At 46.4% G+C, this 18,954-nt stretch overlaps 1 protein-coding gene across 1 annotated transcript; it reads right to left on the bottom strand.

Moving 5' to 3' along the window:
* Positions 1–6,226: 6,226 nt before the first annotated feature.
* Positions 6,227–17,594, bottom strand: LOC140349316 (complement C3-like). Its single transcript, XM_072435600.1, is given in 27 exon segments — positions 6,227–6,455; positions 6,536–6,694; positions 6,762–6,849; positions 6,913–7,005; positions 7,100–7,189; positions 7,329–7,476; positions 7,532–7,744; positions 7,824–7,963; positions 8,040–8,119; positions 8,183–8,297; positions 8,388–8,456; positions 8,516–8,645; positions 8,711–8,872; positions 9,156–9,344; positions 9,454–9,545; positions 9,785–9,884; positions 9,972–10,133; positions 10,407–10,522; positions 10,591–10,711; positions 10,868–10,970; positions 11,082–11,169; positions 11,251–11,333; positions 11,425–11,499; positions 12,689–12,711; positions 14,420–14,509; positions 16,594–16,699; positions 17,305–17,594. Coding segments are annotated over 27 exon segments (3,354 nt in total).
* Positions 17,595–18,954: the final 1,360 nt, after the last annotated feature.

Raw genomic sequence — 18,954 nt, 5'->3', positions numbered from 1 at the left:
TTAATCCTGCTTTAGACCTGCTTTAGTCCTGCTTTAGACCTGCTTTAGTCCTGCTTTAGTCCTGCTTTAGACCTGCTTTAGACCTGCTTTAGACCTGCTTTAGTCCTGCTTTAGACCTGCTTTAGTTCTGCTTTAGACCTGCTTTAGTTCTGCTTTAGTTCTGCTTTAGACCTGCTTTAGTCCCGCTTTAGACCCGCTTTAGACCCGCTTTAGTCCCGCTTTAGTCCCGCTTTAGACCCGCTTTAGACCCGCTTTAGACCCGCTTTAGTCCCGCTTTAGTCCCGCTTTAGTCCTGCTTTAGACCTGCTTTAGTCCTGCTTTAGTCCTGCTTTAGTCCTGCTTTAGACCTGCTTTAGTCCTGCTTTAGTCCTGCTTTAGTCCTGCTTTAGACCTGCTTTAGACCTGCTTGGTCCTGCTTTAGTCCTGCTTTGGTCCTCCTTTATACCTGGTTTGGTCCTGTTTTAGTCCTGCTTTAGTCCTGCTTTAATCCTGCTTTAGTCCTGCTTTAGTCCTGCTTTAGACCTGCTTTAGTCCTGCTTTAGACCTGCTTTAGTCCTGCTTTAGACCTGCTTTAGTCCTGCTTTAGTCCTGCTTTAGTCCTGCTTTAGACCTGCTTTAGTCCTGCTTTAATCCTGCTTTAGACCTGCTTTAGTCCTGCTTTAATCCTGCTTTAGTCCTGCTTTAGTCCTGCTTTAGACCTGCTTTAGTCCTGCTTTAGACCTGCTTTAGTTCTGCTTTAGACCTGCTTTAGTTCTGCTTTAGTTCTGCTTTAGACCTGCTTTAGTTCTGCTTTAGTTCTGCTTTAGACCTGCTTTAGACCCGCTTTAGACCCGCTTTAGTCCCGCTTTAGACCCGCTTTAGACCCGCTTTAGTCCCGCTTTAGTCCCGCTTTAGACCCGCTTTAGACCCGCTTTAGACCCGCTTTAGTCCCGCTTTAGTCCCGCTTTAGACCCGCTTTAGACCCGCTTTAGACCCGCTTTAGACCCGCTTTAGTCCCGCTTTAGACCCGCTTTAATCCTGCTTTAGACCTGTTTTAGTCCTGCTTTAGACCTGCTTTAGACCTGCTTTAGACCTGCTTTAGACCCGCTTTAGACCTGCTTTAGTCCTGTTTTAGTCCTGCTTTAGACCTGCTTTAGTCCTGCTTTAGACCTGCTTTAGTCCTGCTTTAGACCTGCTTTAGACCTGCTTTAGTCCTGCTTTAGTCCTGCTTTAGACCTGCTTTAGACCTGTTTTAGTCCTGCTTTAGACCTGCTTTAGTCCTGCTTTAGACCTGCTTTAGTCCTGCTTTAGACCTGCTTTAGTCCTGTTTTAGTCCTGCTTTAGACCTGCTTTAGACCTGCTTTAGACCTGCTTTAGACCTGCTTTAGTCCTGCTTTAGTCCTGCTTTAGACCTGCTTTAGTCCTGTTTTAGTCCTGCTTTAGACCTGCTTTAGTCCTGCTTTAGACCTGCTTTAGACCTGTTTTAGTCCCGCTTTAGACCGTTTTAGTCCTGCTGGTTCTCAGAAAGACAAATCATTTCTTGTAAATGTTAGAGATGTTTTAGCTTCTTGTACAAACTACTTGAGCTTCAAAAACGCTGGACCAAACTGTTCTTGAGGAAAATAAAAAGAGAAAGAGTTTTCAAGTTGTTGCTAACGAGGACTGTGGAACTGGAGTGCCCTTGCCTTGATTAGAAAAGCCTTTTAGTTCATCCTTTTATGTCTGTAGTTTCCTCTTCAATCTTCTGCATTTGTTCATTCAGAAATAAAGGTTCAGACCAGAGGCGGAGCCAGACATTCTGAACATGGGGCTTAAAGAAAGGGAGAGGGTTCATTCAGGCCGATATGATGTGGTTTTAGTGCAGTTACACAGAGTGACCCTCCAAAGACAGACCATGGCTCCTCCCTCCACTAAACACAGCAGAGGTCGCAGCATTTAGGCCTTAGTTATTTTATTACTTGCTTTACGGATCCGCCGCACTTAGATTATTGATTTCTACAATATAAATAAAATAAATTATTAGGCTGAGCAAAATAATATGTCTATTTGCCGTGACCCGACCGACTTAGAAACTAGCCGACTGAAAAAAATATATCAGCATTTTGTTGAAAAAACGTCAAAATCTTTTATTTTTCAATTATTTCGCCGACTCACCGACCGGTCTTTCCAAAACTGCCATGTCGAATATTTTTATCACGTTGTTAACCCTGTTTTTCAACCCCAAAGAACTGATGACGCATTGCGCAACGCATGTTTTCTTATATTCAGTCCTTCCCATGTGTCTGTAACGAAACAGAGCGCATACAAGGTTGATATATTGCTTTATACCAGTTAGGTTGTTTCTGACGGCACCGTCCGTGCCGCGCGTGGTCCGTGCCGCGTGCCCCGGGTGGCCCGTGGCCCGTACCCCGGGTGGCCCGTGGCCCGTACCCCGGGTGGCCCGTGCCCCGTGCCCCGTGCCGCGCGTGGTCCGTGCCGCGCGTTGTTTGTGCTGCGCGTTGTTTGTGCCGTCCGTGCCGCGCGTGATCCGTGCGTGTTGTCAATGCGTTTTCAACGCGCCGCCTGTAACAGACTTTGCAGCGTCAGTGTCGGTGTTGGACGACCTCTCCTTACAATGTCTAACTTTTGAAAAGTTCATCTTGAGAAAGGCGTTAATAATTATATCCTCGACCAAATCGATATATTGTCCTCCTTCCACATTGTGGGTTGAAAAAACAGTTTAGTAGTACACAGATTAATGTGTCTGTCAAATCAAGTTTCCTAGTTCTGAGGTTCTGCTTAGCCCCGCCCATAGGACCTGCCTCTCAATATTGCTGATCCAATCAAAAGACATGCATGTGATGCACCTGCTGCTCCTGTGTAACAGCAGCAGACGTACAAGAGCCAACTCTGAAGCTGATTGGTTGACACATCATTTTCATTTCCATTCACTTTAAGCCATAAGCACCCTCACTGTTGAGTCTGAAGGCCTCAGCAGGTTTTAGATCCCTGGCAACACATGACGGCTGAATATGATTGGATCAAAGATCTAACATAAAGACCAGCCTCCAAATCTGAACCTGGGACAGAAGCAGTGCAACAAGAGGAAAGACATGAAATGAAGACTATAAGTCTTACTCTGGGGAATAATTTAATACATATTTGAGGGAAAATATATGTATTTTTAAATCATATTCTGATTATGTTTAGGCCAGCAGAGAAGGCCTTGCTGGTCCTGACGGCCCACCACTGCCAAGATGGCAACGGTGGTCTAAGAACAGTTTCTTTCTCTCATGAACACATTAACCATAATTTATTCACGGCACTGTTCACTTTCTGCACTACATGTGTAAACTCAACTGCACATTTGTGTACGTAGTAAGCCAATTTTTTATCCTATAGCAGTTTTTCTTTTTGACTTTTTTTTATATAGGCTGGTTTATCATTGTTCATTGTTTTTATGTTGCACTGAATCACCAAAGCGAGTTCCTATGTTTGAATTCTGTTCATTGACAACGGCGATAAACCGATTCTGATTCTGATTCTGATTCTTTGGACGGGAGGAAGCTGGAGAACCCCCAGTAACAGGGTTTTGTATATTCTAACATTTTTAATGACCATTTTGGCTCGATGCTTTGTGTTTTCATGTTTATTTTCGGTTGATCTAGTTTTTAAAAGTTCATGTTGTTAACAGTTTTATGAATTCAAACTGATTCCGAGTGTTAATTCATATTAAAATACACCTTCCATCAACCGTGATACGTTCAAAATCTGAAGTTGACAAAAGCTCAGGAATCAGGAATTGAAATGACATTCTTGAAGTTGGACTAGTACACCTCTATGCTGCCACCTGGTGGCCAACAAGCAAACCACAGCCAGACTTGCCGTTAGAAGTCTCGATCGTAAAAGTGTTTGTTTTCCCAGTCATGCATTAAAACGGAACAGAAACACTTAAAAACTCCCAAGAAGTTCAGAAATCAAAGCATTTAAGCGTGTCTCTGGCGATTCTTTAATTTTGACCAAAATCTCATACATTTCACAGCCTTTGATAGGGTTGAGGTGCATTCTGGGATATAATAATTCAACTATTATGTACCAGAATGAGATATATATGAGATACAATAAGAGATAAGACAATAAACCCTATATTAACCCTAACTCATAATGGGGAAATTCAAGTGTTGCAACACATTAGGTACAGAAACAGAGATTAGGAACAAAAGTATAATAATAAAAGCAGATAATTTAGAAATAACCACTAAAGACACAAATGACTCAATCTGACAAAGAACTAATGGAGAACACAGACATGTACGTGCAGAGCGTTTGTACAAACAGGCCCGTCAGTTCATCATACACTCACCGGCCACTTTATTAGGTACAACTGTCCAACTGCTTGTTAATGCATCAGCCAATCAGATAACAGCAACTTAATGCATTTAGCCATGTAGACTTGGTCAAGAGGATCTGCTGCAGTTCAAACCGAGCATCAGAACGGGGATAAAAAGGTGATTTAATTGACTTTGAACGTGGCGTGGTTGTTGGTGCCGGACGGGCTGGTCTGAGTGTTTCAGAAACTGCTGATCTACTGGGATTTTCACACACAACCATCTCTAGGGTTTACAGAGAATGGTCCGAAAAAGAGAAAATATCCAGTGAGCGGCAGTTCTGTGGGCGCAAATGCCTTGTTGATGCCAGAGGTCAGAGGAGAATGGCCGGACTGGTTTAGACTGTGCCTAATATACCTACATTTTACTATATTTAGCTTTATTGTTTATGAAACATTCTTCACATGTTCTTTAAATATAATGATAATCCTGAACATTTTTACTGATTCACTATGTTGATATTCTCACCTGTAACTTCAGCATCAGGATTTGGTTGAATTTGAGGTTTGTTTTGTGAAGAACATACTTTCTGACAGGAATGAAAAAGCCATTGAGAAATATGCTGCTTCTTCCATTTTTCTCTCATGTACGCGGACAACAGCGTCGACTGCGTACATTTGCATATCATATCCAGAACGCACAGACGGCAAAGCATTGATGTACAAGCTGAATAAGAGAGGCCCCAGGATTAACCCCTGGGGCACACCAACGTTATATGCCAGATGGGATGAGTGACTGCTTGTTTTCTGTGTTTTAAAAAAATGACTTCATCAGTTTACGGTGTTGTGTGAGAAGTTGAATTTTGACAATGGTGACTGATGGTGTCGAAGGCCAAGAAAACAGCACCAACTACACCTCCTTTGTGTAGTTTAGATGTAACACATTCAATAAAGAAACAAGTTGCAAGTTTGTGTGGCGAGTTGTTCAGATCTCTGCTCTGCCACACATCTCTCAGCAATTTTCGGCAACAAACACCGGCAAAATGCAGATAGGTCTGAAGTTTGTGACCTTAGTCGCATTCACTGGCCTCCACATCTGTTACATTCAGCATTATAGTTATGGGGCCTGTGAGTGTCTCTTTGTGCGTCCAACAGAATCAGAACAATATCGCGTCCAGCCTAAATGCATCCTTAGATTTTGAGTTGGCCTTATTATTTGGTTCATTGTTGGTTGGGAGACGTCATTCAAAGAGAACATAGGTTCATATATATTTAATGACTCTATGGGTGGTGTTGTCCTTTTGTAGATCTGTTCTGTCCTTGAAAGGATAAGTAGTTTCTTGGGTGATAATGTGAGCTGGCCTTTATTAGAAAAGCCCTATTACGGTACATTCGTTTCAGATTTTTGGCGTTTGATTTGATTTCCCTTATTGTAATGTTTACAAAAGGTTTCACGCAAAAATGACCCTTGTGTAACAAGTTTTTGATGGAAACATTTATTCAAACACATGTGTAACACTGGTTAGGTGTTCCGTGGGTGGAGTCTGCTTTAATTACAAAGCAGGTCAGTCAGTGTGGGTCAAAGCCTTAAAGGCAGCTTTTATTGAAAAAGTGACAAAAACAAAAAAGCAAACCATCACCAATAACTATAATAAAATCACCCACTAAAGTGAGCCCCAATCCTCCCCAGCAACCTCAGGACGACTGTTAAAAACTTGTTTAAAATAACCAATATAAAACTGCACAAAAACTATATCAAACGGACTATATCAAACGGCAAGCCGCACTTAGCCTGTAAACAAAAATGCGGTTGCAATGTTTGAACAGTTACATTAGGTAAATAATATAAAACATAAAAGCGTACCTTTAAAAACAACACAGGACTTTTAGACCCTTTAAAATGAATGAAATATACAAATCAGTTAAAACATCAAAGAGCAATCATCTCACCAGCCACCACATGTGCTTCAGCCTGCCCAGGAAGAGGAAGTGACCCCTGACCTTTATAATCTCATGAGCCTGAGCTTGCCTTGCCACACATCCTCCGGTCTCATCCCCATCGATCAGGGCTTCCATGTCAGGACAGGTCGCTCTGTGTTCATCCATTTGGCACTCTTCCCCTCTGGGCCGGAACTCAACCCAGGTCCTCTCACCCAGGAAATAATCATACCTAAAAGGAAAGTTTGAGTTAATCCAGTTGGTAACAGTAGTTTACTTTCAAACCAAAACACATTCAAATACATTTACGACGAGGCAGTATATGGGTTTCTCAGAGTGTCCTCCGCTGTGGCCATTATGAGGCATCCTTTACCCTTCTGCAGATTTAAACTCTCTCTGCAGTTGGAGAAACTCTTGAAATGGTGCCGTTGGCCTTCAGCGTCTTCATCATATTACATTCATATTATGTTCCTGCAAGTCACAAATGATGCACAGATTATGAAGCAAATAAATGTGAATAATAAAGTTTTCAAAAGACCAACCTTGCTAGATGATCCGCTCGATTCGCACGGTGCAGACGTCAAAAGACACGTCGTACGCTACTTCTTCCAGAACGACATTGTACACTGTAGAAAAAGATCATGTTTGTACGTTTATCCTGGCAGTGAAACAGCAGAATGTTCCTTTACCATAATCGATGCTGCTGCTCAGTGTAACTTCACAGGCTTTGGCCACGCGGTGCTGGTTGTTGATTTGGCCTTTCTTTTGCACGCCACAGTTTTCTTAAAGTGTATCAAATAAATTCAGAGATAGATTAATACTATTTTAACCACTCAAAATCCATATGGCATATTGCTACGGCCTGAATTGTAATACCGTCAGCGCACAGGCATTCATCGTCTTGGCAGCGTCTCAGTATCTGGCCGTCTTTCATTTGTGGGTGATAATACTTTATACATTTTCTTTCTAAATTGTTAAAATTAAAAAAGTTAAAATGATATATTTATAAAGTAGTGTGTTGATGCTGTGTTGTACATAAATACAGTTGTGCAGAGCCAGGATTGTGACCAAATGGACTTTAACTGCAGTTGATTTATAATAGTACCTAACAAAAATGCTTTTGTTGTTGATGGGGTATATGGAGCCATTTCAGCTTTTGAAACTGCATTGTTGATGGTCTCTTCGTGTGTGCCTCCTGAAGCGTGCGGGTTTATGTGGACAACCTTCAGGACTGAAGTCCGAACGCCTTTTGGCTGAAAAAGACCAGACAATGATCATTAGTGAACACGGTTAAGCTTTAGTTCTTACCACAATGCGTAGTGGCTTCACAACTCCATCGAAGTCCCGCCCGTCCTTTACAACGGATTTAACTTCAATGTTTTTTTGACCTTCGTCCTTGGGTATAATAATAAAGGGCACAGCGCGAGTGGAAGAGCCTCCCACTTTCGCCTGCTGAGAAAATGTGCCACGCTTCGATGCTGAACTGCAAACATGTGGGTGTTCTATGAGTTCAACACGCGCCTGTGGAAGAAAGAGAAATGGGTGAGTCAATCATAGTTTCAATTGTTCAATTATATTGGTAAATGAAGTATAACTTTACATTGATGGGATCATCAATGTAGTTGTGAGTAATTGCTCTAATTTCAATCTGTTCTCCAACCGCCGCAGAATACAGAAGTTTAAGCTCCCCAAAAAACGGTTTAAATACAACAACATCCAAAGGTTTCCCAACACAGATGCCTAAAGAAAGAAATTCAACAAAAACATTTGTGATTGTAACATTTTTGTAATATATGTAGATATAAACCTCTCTTACCAGTATTTTCTGACAGACTAATGCCAGTGAACAGCCAGGTTGTGGTGGAGTCTTTTAAGCGAAAGGCCATTTCAGTTTCACTAAAAACAGAGACAATTATCTCAATCTCAAAACACAGTCACATTTATGGATGCCGATCTTACCAAATGGGTTTTCCAGCACACTGAGGGATTTTGAAGTTAACCCGCTGCCGGCTTTCTGGAAATGATGATTGAGAAGTAATTTCACTGCTGTCCATGTAACTGGTGTCCTCCTCATCTGGAGAGGCGGAATTTGGTTTTGGTGTTATGATAGCACATTATGAATAAATCATGTAATATACACATAATGTAATCTACAATGACCTACCCAGAGTGGTAATGGCATCAAACAAAGTGCCAGATCGCTTGTTTCTAGCAGGATCATGACATTTGGCCTCTAAAAATAAAGCAAAAGGTATTTAAGAGAGCTGTTTATGTCAGATGTGAATGCGTTACCATTTCTGTGAAGAGTCCCAGACGCTGTATCAGTTTGAAACATAAGCCCTGCATCATAAAACACTCCCATGCTGTTTCTGCCTCCGCCTGGGGTGCAGCCGGTGTCGGCCTTCTCCACCATCTCCCACACCTGAACACACGCCAAAAGCATTTGAACTCGATGGATCACCTCCAGTATTTTCATGAAAAACTTGCCTTTTTCTGTGTGAGGAGGTGCTCATTGTTCAGGACATAAACACCTTTGTCCACGGCCACCAGTCCCACAGTGGCACCCGGGTCTCCAGTGACCTTCAGATTAAATGTTGTCCCCGGCTCATTTGACAGGACAGGAGTCTTTGTCTTTGCTTCTAGCTTCAGCTAAAAACAAAAACAAAATTGATTACAACTTTCACTTTATTTATTTTTTTCAGACTAAATTCTTAATAATATATATAGAACTCCAAGTGTGCACTTACATCAATGTCATGTGACAGGCATCTTGTACTTCTTAAGTATAAGTCCTAATTTTAAGTCCTTAGAAAGCTCAACATTTTATAAAGGAGGTCCTTAAGATTTACAATTATTTGTCATATTTCTTTGTATGTAAATATGTGTATTGATCTGTAAACATAAGATTGTTGTCTTGTAGATTGTCTCTTACCGTGCCCATACAAGCGTCCTCCACATCCACCCACACAGAGTCGGACACCTCTTCAGTGGGACTGGGGTGGGAGTAAACTATGAGTCGAAATGATGGTAACATTTGTTTGGTGACTGGGATAATCACAGGAACAGGTATTTGACCTGAAAATTGTCTCCCAAAGCCGACCAACTGACCCCTGCTTAGGATCTAAATGATCAAATATGAATTCATTTCATTTACAAGTAAAAGAGCTCATATTACCCCAATTCTGAAATCTATTTGTCTGTGAAAATGTTGTATAAATAAACACACTGACCAGATATGTAATTTCACATCTTTTAACTTGGCTGTTCAGCTTTAGTTCGACCACAAGATCAGACCCTAACTTCAAATCTGATGACATTACATCTACAACAGAAAATATGACATAACAATCAAACTAATCTGCCCACAAGCCAAATAATAAAATATAAAAAAACTTTCATTCAAACTAAATGCATGAACAAGCGTATCTGTTGTAGAAGGAGCTACTGTGACAACAGTCTTTCATCCAACAAGATGTTCAAAGTAGATTAGAGTGAAACTCGCTTAAACACCAATTCTGTCGTGGTAAAGATTCTTTCCCTGAATTACTCTAAAATACTCACTTATATGAATGTAATTATTGGTGTTTGTCTCGTGAGGCTCCGCCACCATCGACGCTGTGGTCTGTCTTTCAGGGCGAAGTCGGTCAACATTGGTCCTTGCCTAAATTGACATAATGATTTTAATTTGCGATAAAAAGACAATAACGTTCACGACTCTAATGCGTTTCCATATTTCTCTGCTGCACACAGTAATGGGCAGGCTCTTATACGACGCCCTGGTGTAGATTCTTCCTCTGGTCCTGCTGTCGGCTCCAGTTGTGACTTGGGCGTTCGGATCAGGATCCACCGCACTGCCCAACACGACCGGGACGTCCTGTGCTGGCGTCCCATCAGGGTTAGTAACAGTCACCTGACAACAACAACAACAACAACAACAACAACAACAACAACAACAACAACAACAACAACAACAACAACAACAACAACAACAACAACAACAACAACAACAACAACAACAACAACAACAACAACAACAACAACAACAACAACAACAACAACAACAACAACAACAACAACAACAACAACAACAACAACAACAACAACAACAACAACAACAACAACAACAAACAACGTTATTGCTAATAATGACAAAGATGTATATTGTACTTCACAAAGTTATTACCGTGACATGGAATGACGTTCCGGCTTTGAAATATCTTGGTGTTTTATCAAAGTTGATGACGTAAAGTGATTTAACAATTTGTTTATTTCTTAACTGTCCCTCAACCATTTCACTTCCTACAAAAAAGAAAAGAAAATACAGTAAGTAGGAACATAATACTGCATGCATGTGTTTTTGGGCTCACCACTTCCTGTGTGCACCGTGGCGGTCACGAATAAAGATCCTCCAACCAGATCTTCAACGTTTGGGACCGTTTTGAGGACGTGATCCTTCTGCAGCGTGGCATGACCGTTTCCCCCAGAAATCTAACGGGTCAGCAGAGTTACAGAGCATTATTGACATGTAAAAGAGTATTATTTATGAGGCACATGGAGGAAGAATATAGTATATAATAGTATTAAGCAGATGGAGTACAACATGGAACCAACAACATGAAGTATATCTAAAAATGTAACACTGACCGACATTCTTTGCAGTGAGGACGGGAAAACCTTTCGATTTCCATCTTTCATGACTCCAAACACTACATAGGCCGCACCATCAACTTCTTTTCCAAACAAATAACTGAAACCATAAAGACACATGACCCTATAATCTACGATGACCTTATAACAAGCATTATTTTAATACCAAAATAATTGTTTTTGCATTTCAACACTTGGATAAACTACTGACGTGGCTCTGACGTCGACTCTGAACGACTCTCTGTCACAATAGTAGAAAGTACTTTCAGATGTCAGCTTCACTTCATAACTGGGCAGCACTGAAAATATAATATACAATATAGATATGATCTTACTCTTCAATTTCCACCGATGCCCTTTTGACCTCTAGAGAAATGTACCGTATTCTTTAACCTCAAACTCAGCAGAGGAAAGAAACTGTGGGTTGCTTTTAAGCCGGGACACAATTTTCCATCGGCCAATACTGTGGATGGACAGAGAGGGTTAGAAAAAGACACACAATACAACAAGTAGCCAAAGAAATGAAATCAAAGTAATCCATAATAACGACTAACCTGGCGCATTCACCCAGTTGGTATGATCCAGAACCCATGCCGGCTTTGAGTGGGACAGGATTCAGCGGGCCTCTCCTTGAACCGACACCTTAACGTGGTGGAGGGGTTTGAGTGCCCGAATGATCCCGGGAGCTATGTTGTCCGGGGCTTCATGCCCCTGGTAGGGTCTCCCAAGGCAAACAGGTCCTAGGTGACGGGTCAGACAAAGATCGGTTCAGAAGCCCTCTATGATGACAACACGAACAAGGCAGTTTACGTCGCCCGGATCGGCGTCACTGGGGCCCCATCCTGGAGCCAGGCCTGGGATGGGTGCTCCATGGCGAGCGCCTGGTGGCCGGGTCTTACCCCACAGGGCCCGAAAGAGCGACGTGGGGCCGCCCTCCCGTGGGCCCACCACCCGCAGGAGGATCCATAAGGGGCCGGTGCAGAGAGATCTGGGCGGCAGTCGACGGCAGGGGCCTCGGCGACCAGATCTCCAGACACAGAGACTAACTCTGGGGACATGGAATGTCACCTCGCTGGGGGGGAAAGAGCCTGAGCTTGTGCGGGAGGTTGAGCGATACCGACTAGATATAGTCGGCCTCACCTCCACGCACAGTTTGGGCTCTGGAACCCATCTCCTCGAGAGGGGCTGGACGCTCCACTTCTCTGGTGTTGCCCGCGGGGAGAGGCGGCGGGCTGGTGTGGGCTTGCTGATAGCCCCTCAGCTCAGCCGCCACGTGTTGGAGTTTACCCCGGTGAACGAGAGGGTCGCGTCCCTCCGCCTTCGGGTGGGGGACAGGTCTCTCACTGTTGTGGCGGCCTACGGGCCGAACAGCAGTGCAGAGTACCCGGCCTTCTTGGAGTCCTTGGGAGGGGTACTGGACAGTGCACCGACCGGGGACTCCGTTGTTCTACTGGGGGACTTCAACGCCCACGTGGGCAATGACAGTGACACCTGGAGAGGGGTGATCGGGAAGAACGGCTTCCCCGATCTGAACCCGAGCGGTGTTCAGTTATTGGACTTCTGTGCTAGCCACGGATTGTCCATAACGAACACCATGTTCAAGCACAAGGGTGTCCATCAGTGCACATGGCACCAGGACACCCTAGGCCAGAGGTCAATGATCGACTTTGTTGTCGTGTCATCAGACCTCCGGCCCGGAGGAGTTAGAGGAAGTGTCTGGGGAGAAGGAAGTCTGGGAGTCCCTGCTTAGACTGCTGCCCCCGCGACCCAGCCCCGGATAAAGCGGCAGAAGATGGATGGATGGATGGAGGATTCAGCGGGATGACAACGCCCTGAGGTGTCTGAACGAAGCAACACGTGAACATGGTCAAGTGTATCTAAAGAGGAACAAGGTAACCTTTCTGCTGCAGAGTCCACCACCTGCGTTTGTCTGATTGGTTAATCCGCCTGTCAATCACTCCAAAATTGGAGCGACTGGGTTGGATTTCAGACCCTTCTGCATTTGAACAGAATGTAGGAGGGACTGGCTGGTCAGGCTAATATAGACCAGGGCGTAGCACTGTCACGGCTGCTACAAACGTTATACATGATATTGCTATTGCATTGGACAGTCATGAAGAATGTGCTGCTGTTTTGGTTGATTTAGTGGATCATTTTATTCTCTTATACATTTTTTTTTAATAGTGAGGGAGATTTCCTCACAAATAGAACTCAGCTTCTGCTGATGGCTTTCAATCTGAATTTTCTTATCTTAATAAAGGTGTTTCTCAAGGCTCTGTCCTTGGACCACTGTTATTTACAAGTTGTTGTTTTACAAAATATATAAACTCAATTGGACATTATTTTAAACACAGTAGCATCCACTTGTGCAGATGATGCAGTTCTGTATGCTAATATGCTAAGACACCTTCTTGTGCACAAGTGATTCAAAATATTCTGGATTATCTGCGGCGGCGGTTGGACCGCTTCATGCATGGAGAGTTTTTTTGAGGTTGGTCTGAATCCAGACCCTTCTGCATTTGAACAGAATGTAGGAGGGGCTGGCTGTCAGTCAATGTCTGTATCCAGACTGATTACTATTAAAAATTGAATATTTGGTATTAGCGTTAGAGTTTTGCTAGGCAGTATAGTTTTGAGTTTTGAAGGAGAAAACAGAAAACCACTGAACAGTGTTTTGTTTGTAAAAAGGCAGACTCCCAAACCTCAAATTTAATCCTTTCTTTTTTTGTTGTGGTCCATATGAGTCTTTATAATCCCAATAAAACAATTAGTTGACTAATAAAAACTTTGCAGGCCGAAACCCCCAAAATAACCATACGGCCGACACAGGATCCCCACTGTAAAATGAAATCGACATATGTAATTATCTAAAGTTATACGTCTTTTTAAATGATTCTGTATTTGTATATAAAGTGAGGACATTTGGATTTGAATTCCCAGTGAGAAATGATGGAGGGTCTGAAATGCTCGGTGCATTTCCACTGTGAGAGTCTGACGAACATGTTTTTGAGAGCCAGAATTCTTGCTGATTGGCAGGTGTTCAAATACTTATTAAATCATTGTGATTTCCGGATTATCATTATTTTTTTTAATTCTGTCTCTCACTGTGGAAATGCACCTACAATGAACATTTCTGACCCGTCCATAATCTCTAAGTGATAGAACTTGTGAAATGTATTTGTTTACAGTATTTTCACTATAAGGCGCACTTAAAAGCCTTTAGTTTTCTCAAAAAACGACTTATAATCCAGTGCGCCTTATATATGGAATAATTCTGGTTGTGCTTACTGACCGAAGCGATTTTGTGTGGTACACGTATTGTTTGGCTTTATAGTCCGGTGCGACTTATGTATGAAAAATGATTGAAAATAGCCCATTAATTGACAGCGCGCCTTATAATCCAGTGCGCCTTATAGTGGGTTAACCCTAGGAAAATACAGTATTTTCACTAAAATGTACAAACCACTGGACTAACACACCATCGACGAATCAATCACCTAAACAACTGTAGCACCACCAGAAAACCCCCGTGCACCTTTAAACACTCACCACAATCTCCACGGTAACGGAGGCGGGCCGTCCACTGGATTCATCGTTTCCAATGGGCTTAATGCCCAGCGTCAGAGCAAAGATTCTGAACTTGACTGTGACAAAAGAAAACGTTTGGGTCATGTAGAGTTTGAGTCAATATTTCAGAGCAATTTAAAGAGACATCACAATGACCTTCACTGTCGGGCGTGTACAGGGTCCTACAGGATCCTGTCAGGCGTGTACAGGGTCCTGTCGGGCGTGTACAGGGTCCTGTCGGGCGTGTACAGGATCCTGGCAGGCGTGTACAGGGTCCTGACGGGCGTGTACAGGATCCTGGCGGGCGTGTACAGGATCCTGGCGGGCGTGTACAGGGTCCTGTCGGGCGTGTACAGGGTCCTGGCGGGCGTGTACAGGATCCTGGCGGGCGTGTACAGGATCCTGGCGGGCGTGTACAGGGTCCTGTCGGGTGTGTACAGGGTCCTGGCAGGCGTGTACAGGGTCCTGTCGGGCGTGTACAGGGTCCTGTCGGGCGCGTACAGGGTCCTGGCAGGCGTGTAAAGGATCCTGGCAGGCGTGTACAGGGTCCTGTCGGGCGTGTACAGGATCCTGGCAGGCGTGTACAGGGTCCTGTCGGGCGTGTACAGGGTCCTGGCGGGCGTGTACAGGATCCTGGCGGGCGTGTACAGGGTCCTGTCGGGTGTGTACAGGGTCCTGGCAGGCGTGTACAGGGTCCTGTCGGGCGTGTACAGGGTCCTGTCGGGCGCGTACAGGGTCCTGGCAGGCGTGTAAAGGATCCTGGCAGGCGTGTACAGGGTCCTGTCGGGCGTGTACAGGATCCTGGCAGGCGTGTACAGGGTCCTGTCGGGCGTGTACAGGGTCCTGGCAGGCGTGTACAGGGTCCTGTCGGGCGCGTACAGGGTCCTGTCGGGCGCGTACAGGGTCCTGTCGGGCGCGTACAGGGTCCTGTCGGGCGCGTACAGGGTCCTGGCAGGCGGGCACAGGGTCCTGTCAGGCGCGTACAGGGTCCTGTCGGGCGCGTACAGGGTCCTGTCGGGGGCGTACAGGGTCCTGGCAGGCGTGTACAGGGTCCTGTCGGGCGCGTACAGGATCCTGGCAGGCGTGTACAGGGTCCTGGCAGGCGTGTACAGGGTCCTGGCAGGCGTGTACAGGGTCCTGTCGGGCGCGTACAGGGTCCTGTTGGGCGCGTACAGGGTCCTGGCAGGCGTGTACAGGATCCTGGCAGGCGTGTACAGGGTCCTGTCGGGCGTGTACAGGGTCCTGTCGGGCGTGTACAGGGTCCTGGCGGGCGTGTACAGGGTCCTGTCGGGCGTGTACAGGGTCCTGGCAGGCGTGTACAGGATCCTGGCAGGCGTGTACAGGGTCCTGTCGGGCGTGTACAGGATCCTGGCAGGCGTGTACAGTGTCCTGTCGGGCGTGTACAGGGTCCTGGCAGGCGTGTACAGGGTCCTGTCGGGCGCGTACAGGGTCCTGGCAGGCGGGCACAGGGTCCTGTCAGGCGCGTACAGGGTCCTGTCGGGCGCGTACAGGGTCCTGTCGGGGGCGTACAGGGTCCTGGCAGGCGTGTACAGGGTCCTGGCAGGCGCGTACAGGGTCCTGGCAGGCGGGCACAGGGTCCTGGCAGGCGGGCACAGGGTCCTGTCAGGCGCGTACAGGGTCCTGTCGGGCGCGTACAGGGTCCTGTCGGGGGCGTACAGGGTCCTGGCAGGCGTGTACAGGGTCCTGGCAGGCGTGTACAGGGTCCTGGCAGGCGTGTACAGGGTCCTGGCAGGTGCGTACAGGGTCCTGTCGGGGGCGTACAGGGTCCTGGCAGGCGTGTACAGGGTCCTGGCAGGCGTGTACAGGGTCCTGGCAGGCGTGTACAGGGTCCTGTCGGGGGCGTACAGGGTCCTGTCGGGGGCGTACAGGGTCCTGGCAGGCGTGTACAGGGTCCTGGCAGGCGTGTACAGGGTCCTGTCAGGCGTGTACAGGGTCCTGTCGGGGGTGTACAGGGTCCTGGCAGGCGTGTACAGGGTCCTGGCAGGCGTGTACAGGGTCCTGGCAGGCGTGTACAGGGTCCTGGCAGGTGCGTACAGGGTCCTGTCGGGGGCGTACAGGGTCCTGGCAGGCGTGTACAGGGTCCTGGCAGGCGTGTACAGGGTCCTGGCAGGCGTGTACAGGGTCCTGTCGGGGGCGTACAGGGTCCTGTCGGGGGCGTACAGGGTCCTGTCCGTTTGGATGAACAAGAATCCCGACTGAAACGAGACCACTCGCAGCACGTTGGGGGCAGACAACACTTTTCTGTTCCAAAAACAGGACACAGAGGTTTGCAACAAAAGGAGTAAATCTGCAGAAATATTTTTCTTTACTTTTTCTATTAAACAGAGCGTTGTTCAAATAAAAAGCGAGATCAAATAAACATCAAGATCACAGGCTCAGATGAAGGATTTCTCTTATTGCAGCAGCTGCTAAACAATCTGTTAATTTGTTAAAATTTGTGTAGCAGTTTGATAATTGCATCGCAAAACACAAAAGTGACTAACAATCAATATTTTCCATTGATGTAACAAGATTATTTATTTCAAATGTATTTGTAAATATTCTATATATTTATATATATATTTTATATATATATATTCTATTCTCTTTTTTCAAAATAAAACAGAAAACATATAAAATTATTTGTTGAACAAATTAACACCAATCAGATTATTATTTACAACTTTCTTCCACATCATCATCACATGACGATTTGCATGAGTCTCATTTACATATTAATTGTCTTTACACTCACAAGTTACATATCACCACCAGAGTCGTCATGACGATGATCTGTTTGTATCAGAATAACTTCTCTTACACACACAACACGTCGTGGTTTTATCCTGGACATGACTGAGTTTGACAGAGCGACCAGAGGGGCCAGAGGGGCCAGAGTGACCAGAGGGGCCAGAGGGGCCAGAGCGACCAGAGGGGCCAGAGGGGCCAGAGCGACCAGAGGGGCCAGAGGGGCCAGAGCGACCAGAGGGGCCAGAGCGACCAGAGGGGCCAGAGGGGCCAGAGCGACCAGAGGGGCCAGAGGGGCCAGAGGGGCCAGAGCGACCAGAGGGGCCAGAGCGACCAGAGGGGCCAGAGGGGCCAGAGGGGCCAGAGGGGCCAGAGGGGCCAGAGGGGCCAGGAGCCACAGCAGAGTCATCCTCATCCTCCTCTCAGTGCAGCTCTAGAGCCGCTCACTCAGGACACGCTCTTATCTCTGGAGCTGTGCGCTGGAGCCGTGGCCCCGCCCTCTGTCTGTGCCGTGTTGCAGACATCAAAATACAAACTGTGATTACCTCCACTGAATGAGCTTGTTTTCTATAAGTATTTATTTAATTAGTAGCTGGACTCTGTGTCATCAAGAAATCAAGAACAAACCTGTGAGTCCTTTTAGTTAGTTTTCCGGGTGTAAGCCCGCTGGCAATGGTTCTTTTCTTTTCTTTATTTAATTTAATGTAAAGTATTTAAAACCTTTAGGACCACCGGATCATGCCACAATGAGACTGTGAAAGAAGTTTGTTTGAAGGACGTCTCTGTCTCTGCTGAGCTTGACTATGTCCCGCTCCATTTCCCTTAGGTCTTTGCCAGATTGTCCAGTGTGTTTCCCTAGCGTCCAGCAACCTACCACACCCCCCATAGGTGAGGCGGGGTCATAGGTCATAGGTGAGGCGGGGTCATAGGTCATAGGTGAGGGGGGTCATAGGTGAGGGGGGTCATAGGTCATAGGTGAGGCAGGGTCATAGGTGAGGCGGGGTCATAGGTGAGGCGGGTCATAGGTGAGGCGGGTCATAGGTGAGGCGGGGTCATAGGTGAGGGGGGGTCATTGGTGAGGCGGGGTCATAGGTGAGGGGGGGTCAAAGGTGAGGGGGGTCATAGGTGAGAGGGGGTCATAGGTGAGGGGGGTCATAGGTGAGGGGGGGTCATAGGTGAGGCGGGTCATAGGTGAGGCGGGGTCATAGGTGAGGCGGGGTCAAAGGTGAGGGGGGTCATAGGTGAGAGGGGGTCATAGGTGAGGGGGGTCATAGGTGAGGGGGGGTCATAGGTGAGGCGGGTCATAGGTGAGGGGGGGTCAAAGGTGAGGGGGGTCATAGGTGAGAGGGGGTCATAGGTGAGGGGGGTCATAGGTGAGGGGGGGTCATAGGTGAGGCGGGTCATAGGTGAGGGGGGGTCAAAGGTGAGGGGGGTCATAGGTGAGAGGGGGTCATAGGTGAGGGGGGTCATAGGTGAGGGGGGGTCATAGGTGAGGCGGGTCATAGGTGAGGCGGGGTCATAGGTGAGGCGGGTCATAGGTGAGGCGGGGTCATAGGTGAGGCGGGTCATAGGTGAGGGGGGGTCATTGGTGAGGCGGGGTCATAGGTGAGGCGGGTCATAGGTGAGGGGGGTCAAAGGTGAGGGGGGTCATAGGTGAGAGGGGTCATAGGTGAGGGGGGTCATAGGTGAGGCGGGGTCATAGGTGAGGGGGTCAAAGGTGAGGGGGGTCATAGGTGAGAGGGGGTCATAGGTGAGGGGGGTCATAGGTG

The sequence above is a fragment of the Eucyclogobius newberryi genome, unplaced genomic scaffold (genome assembly GCF_026437365.1).
Source record: "Eucyclogobius newberryi isolate DKJ021-1_F unplaced genomic scaffold, fEucNew1.0.hap1 SCAF_7, whole genome shotgun sequence".
In the NCBI taxonomy this organism is placed as follows: domain Eukaryota; kingdom Metazoa; phylum Chordata; class Actinopteri; order Gobiiformes; family Gobiidae; genus Eucyclogobius; species Eucyclogobius newberryi.
The sequence above is the reverse complement of the archived record's forward strand: the minus strand, read 5'-3'. Positions and strand labels throughout refer to the sequence as shown.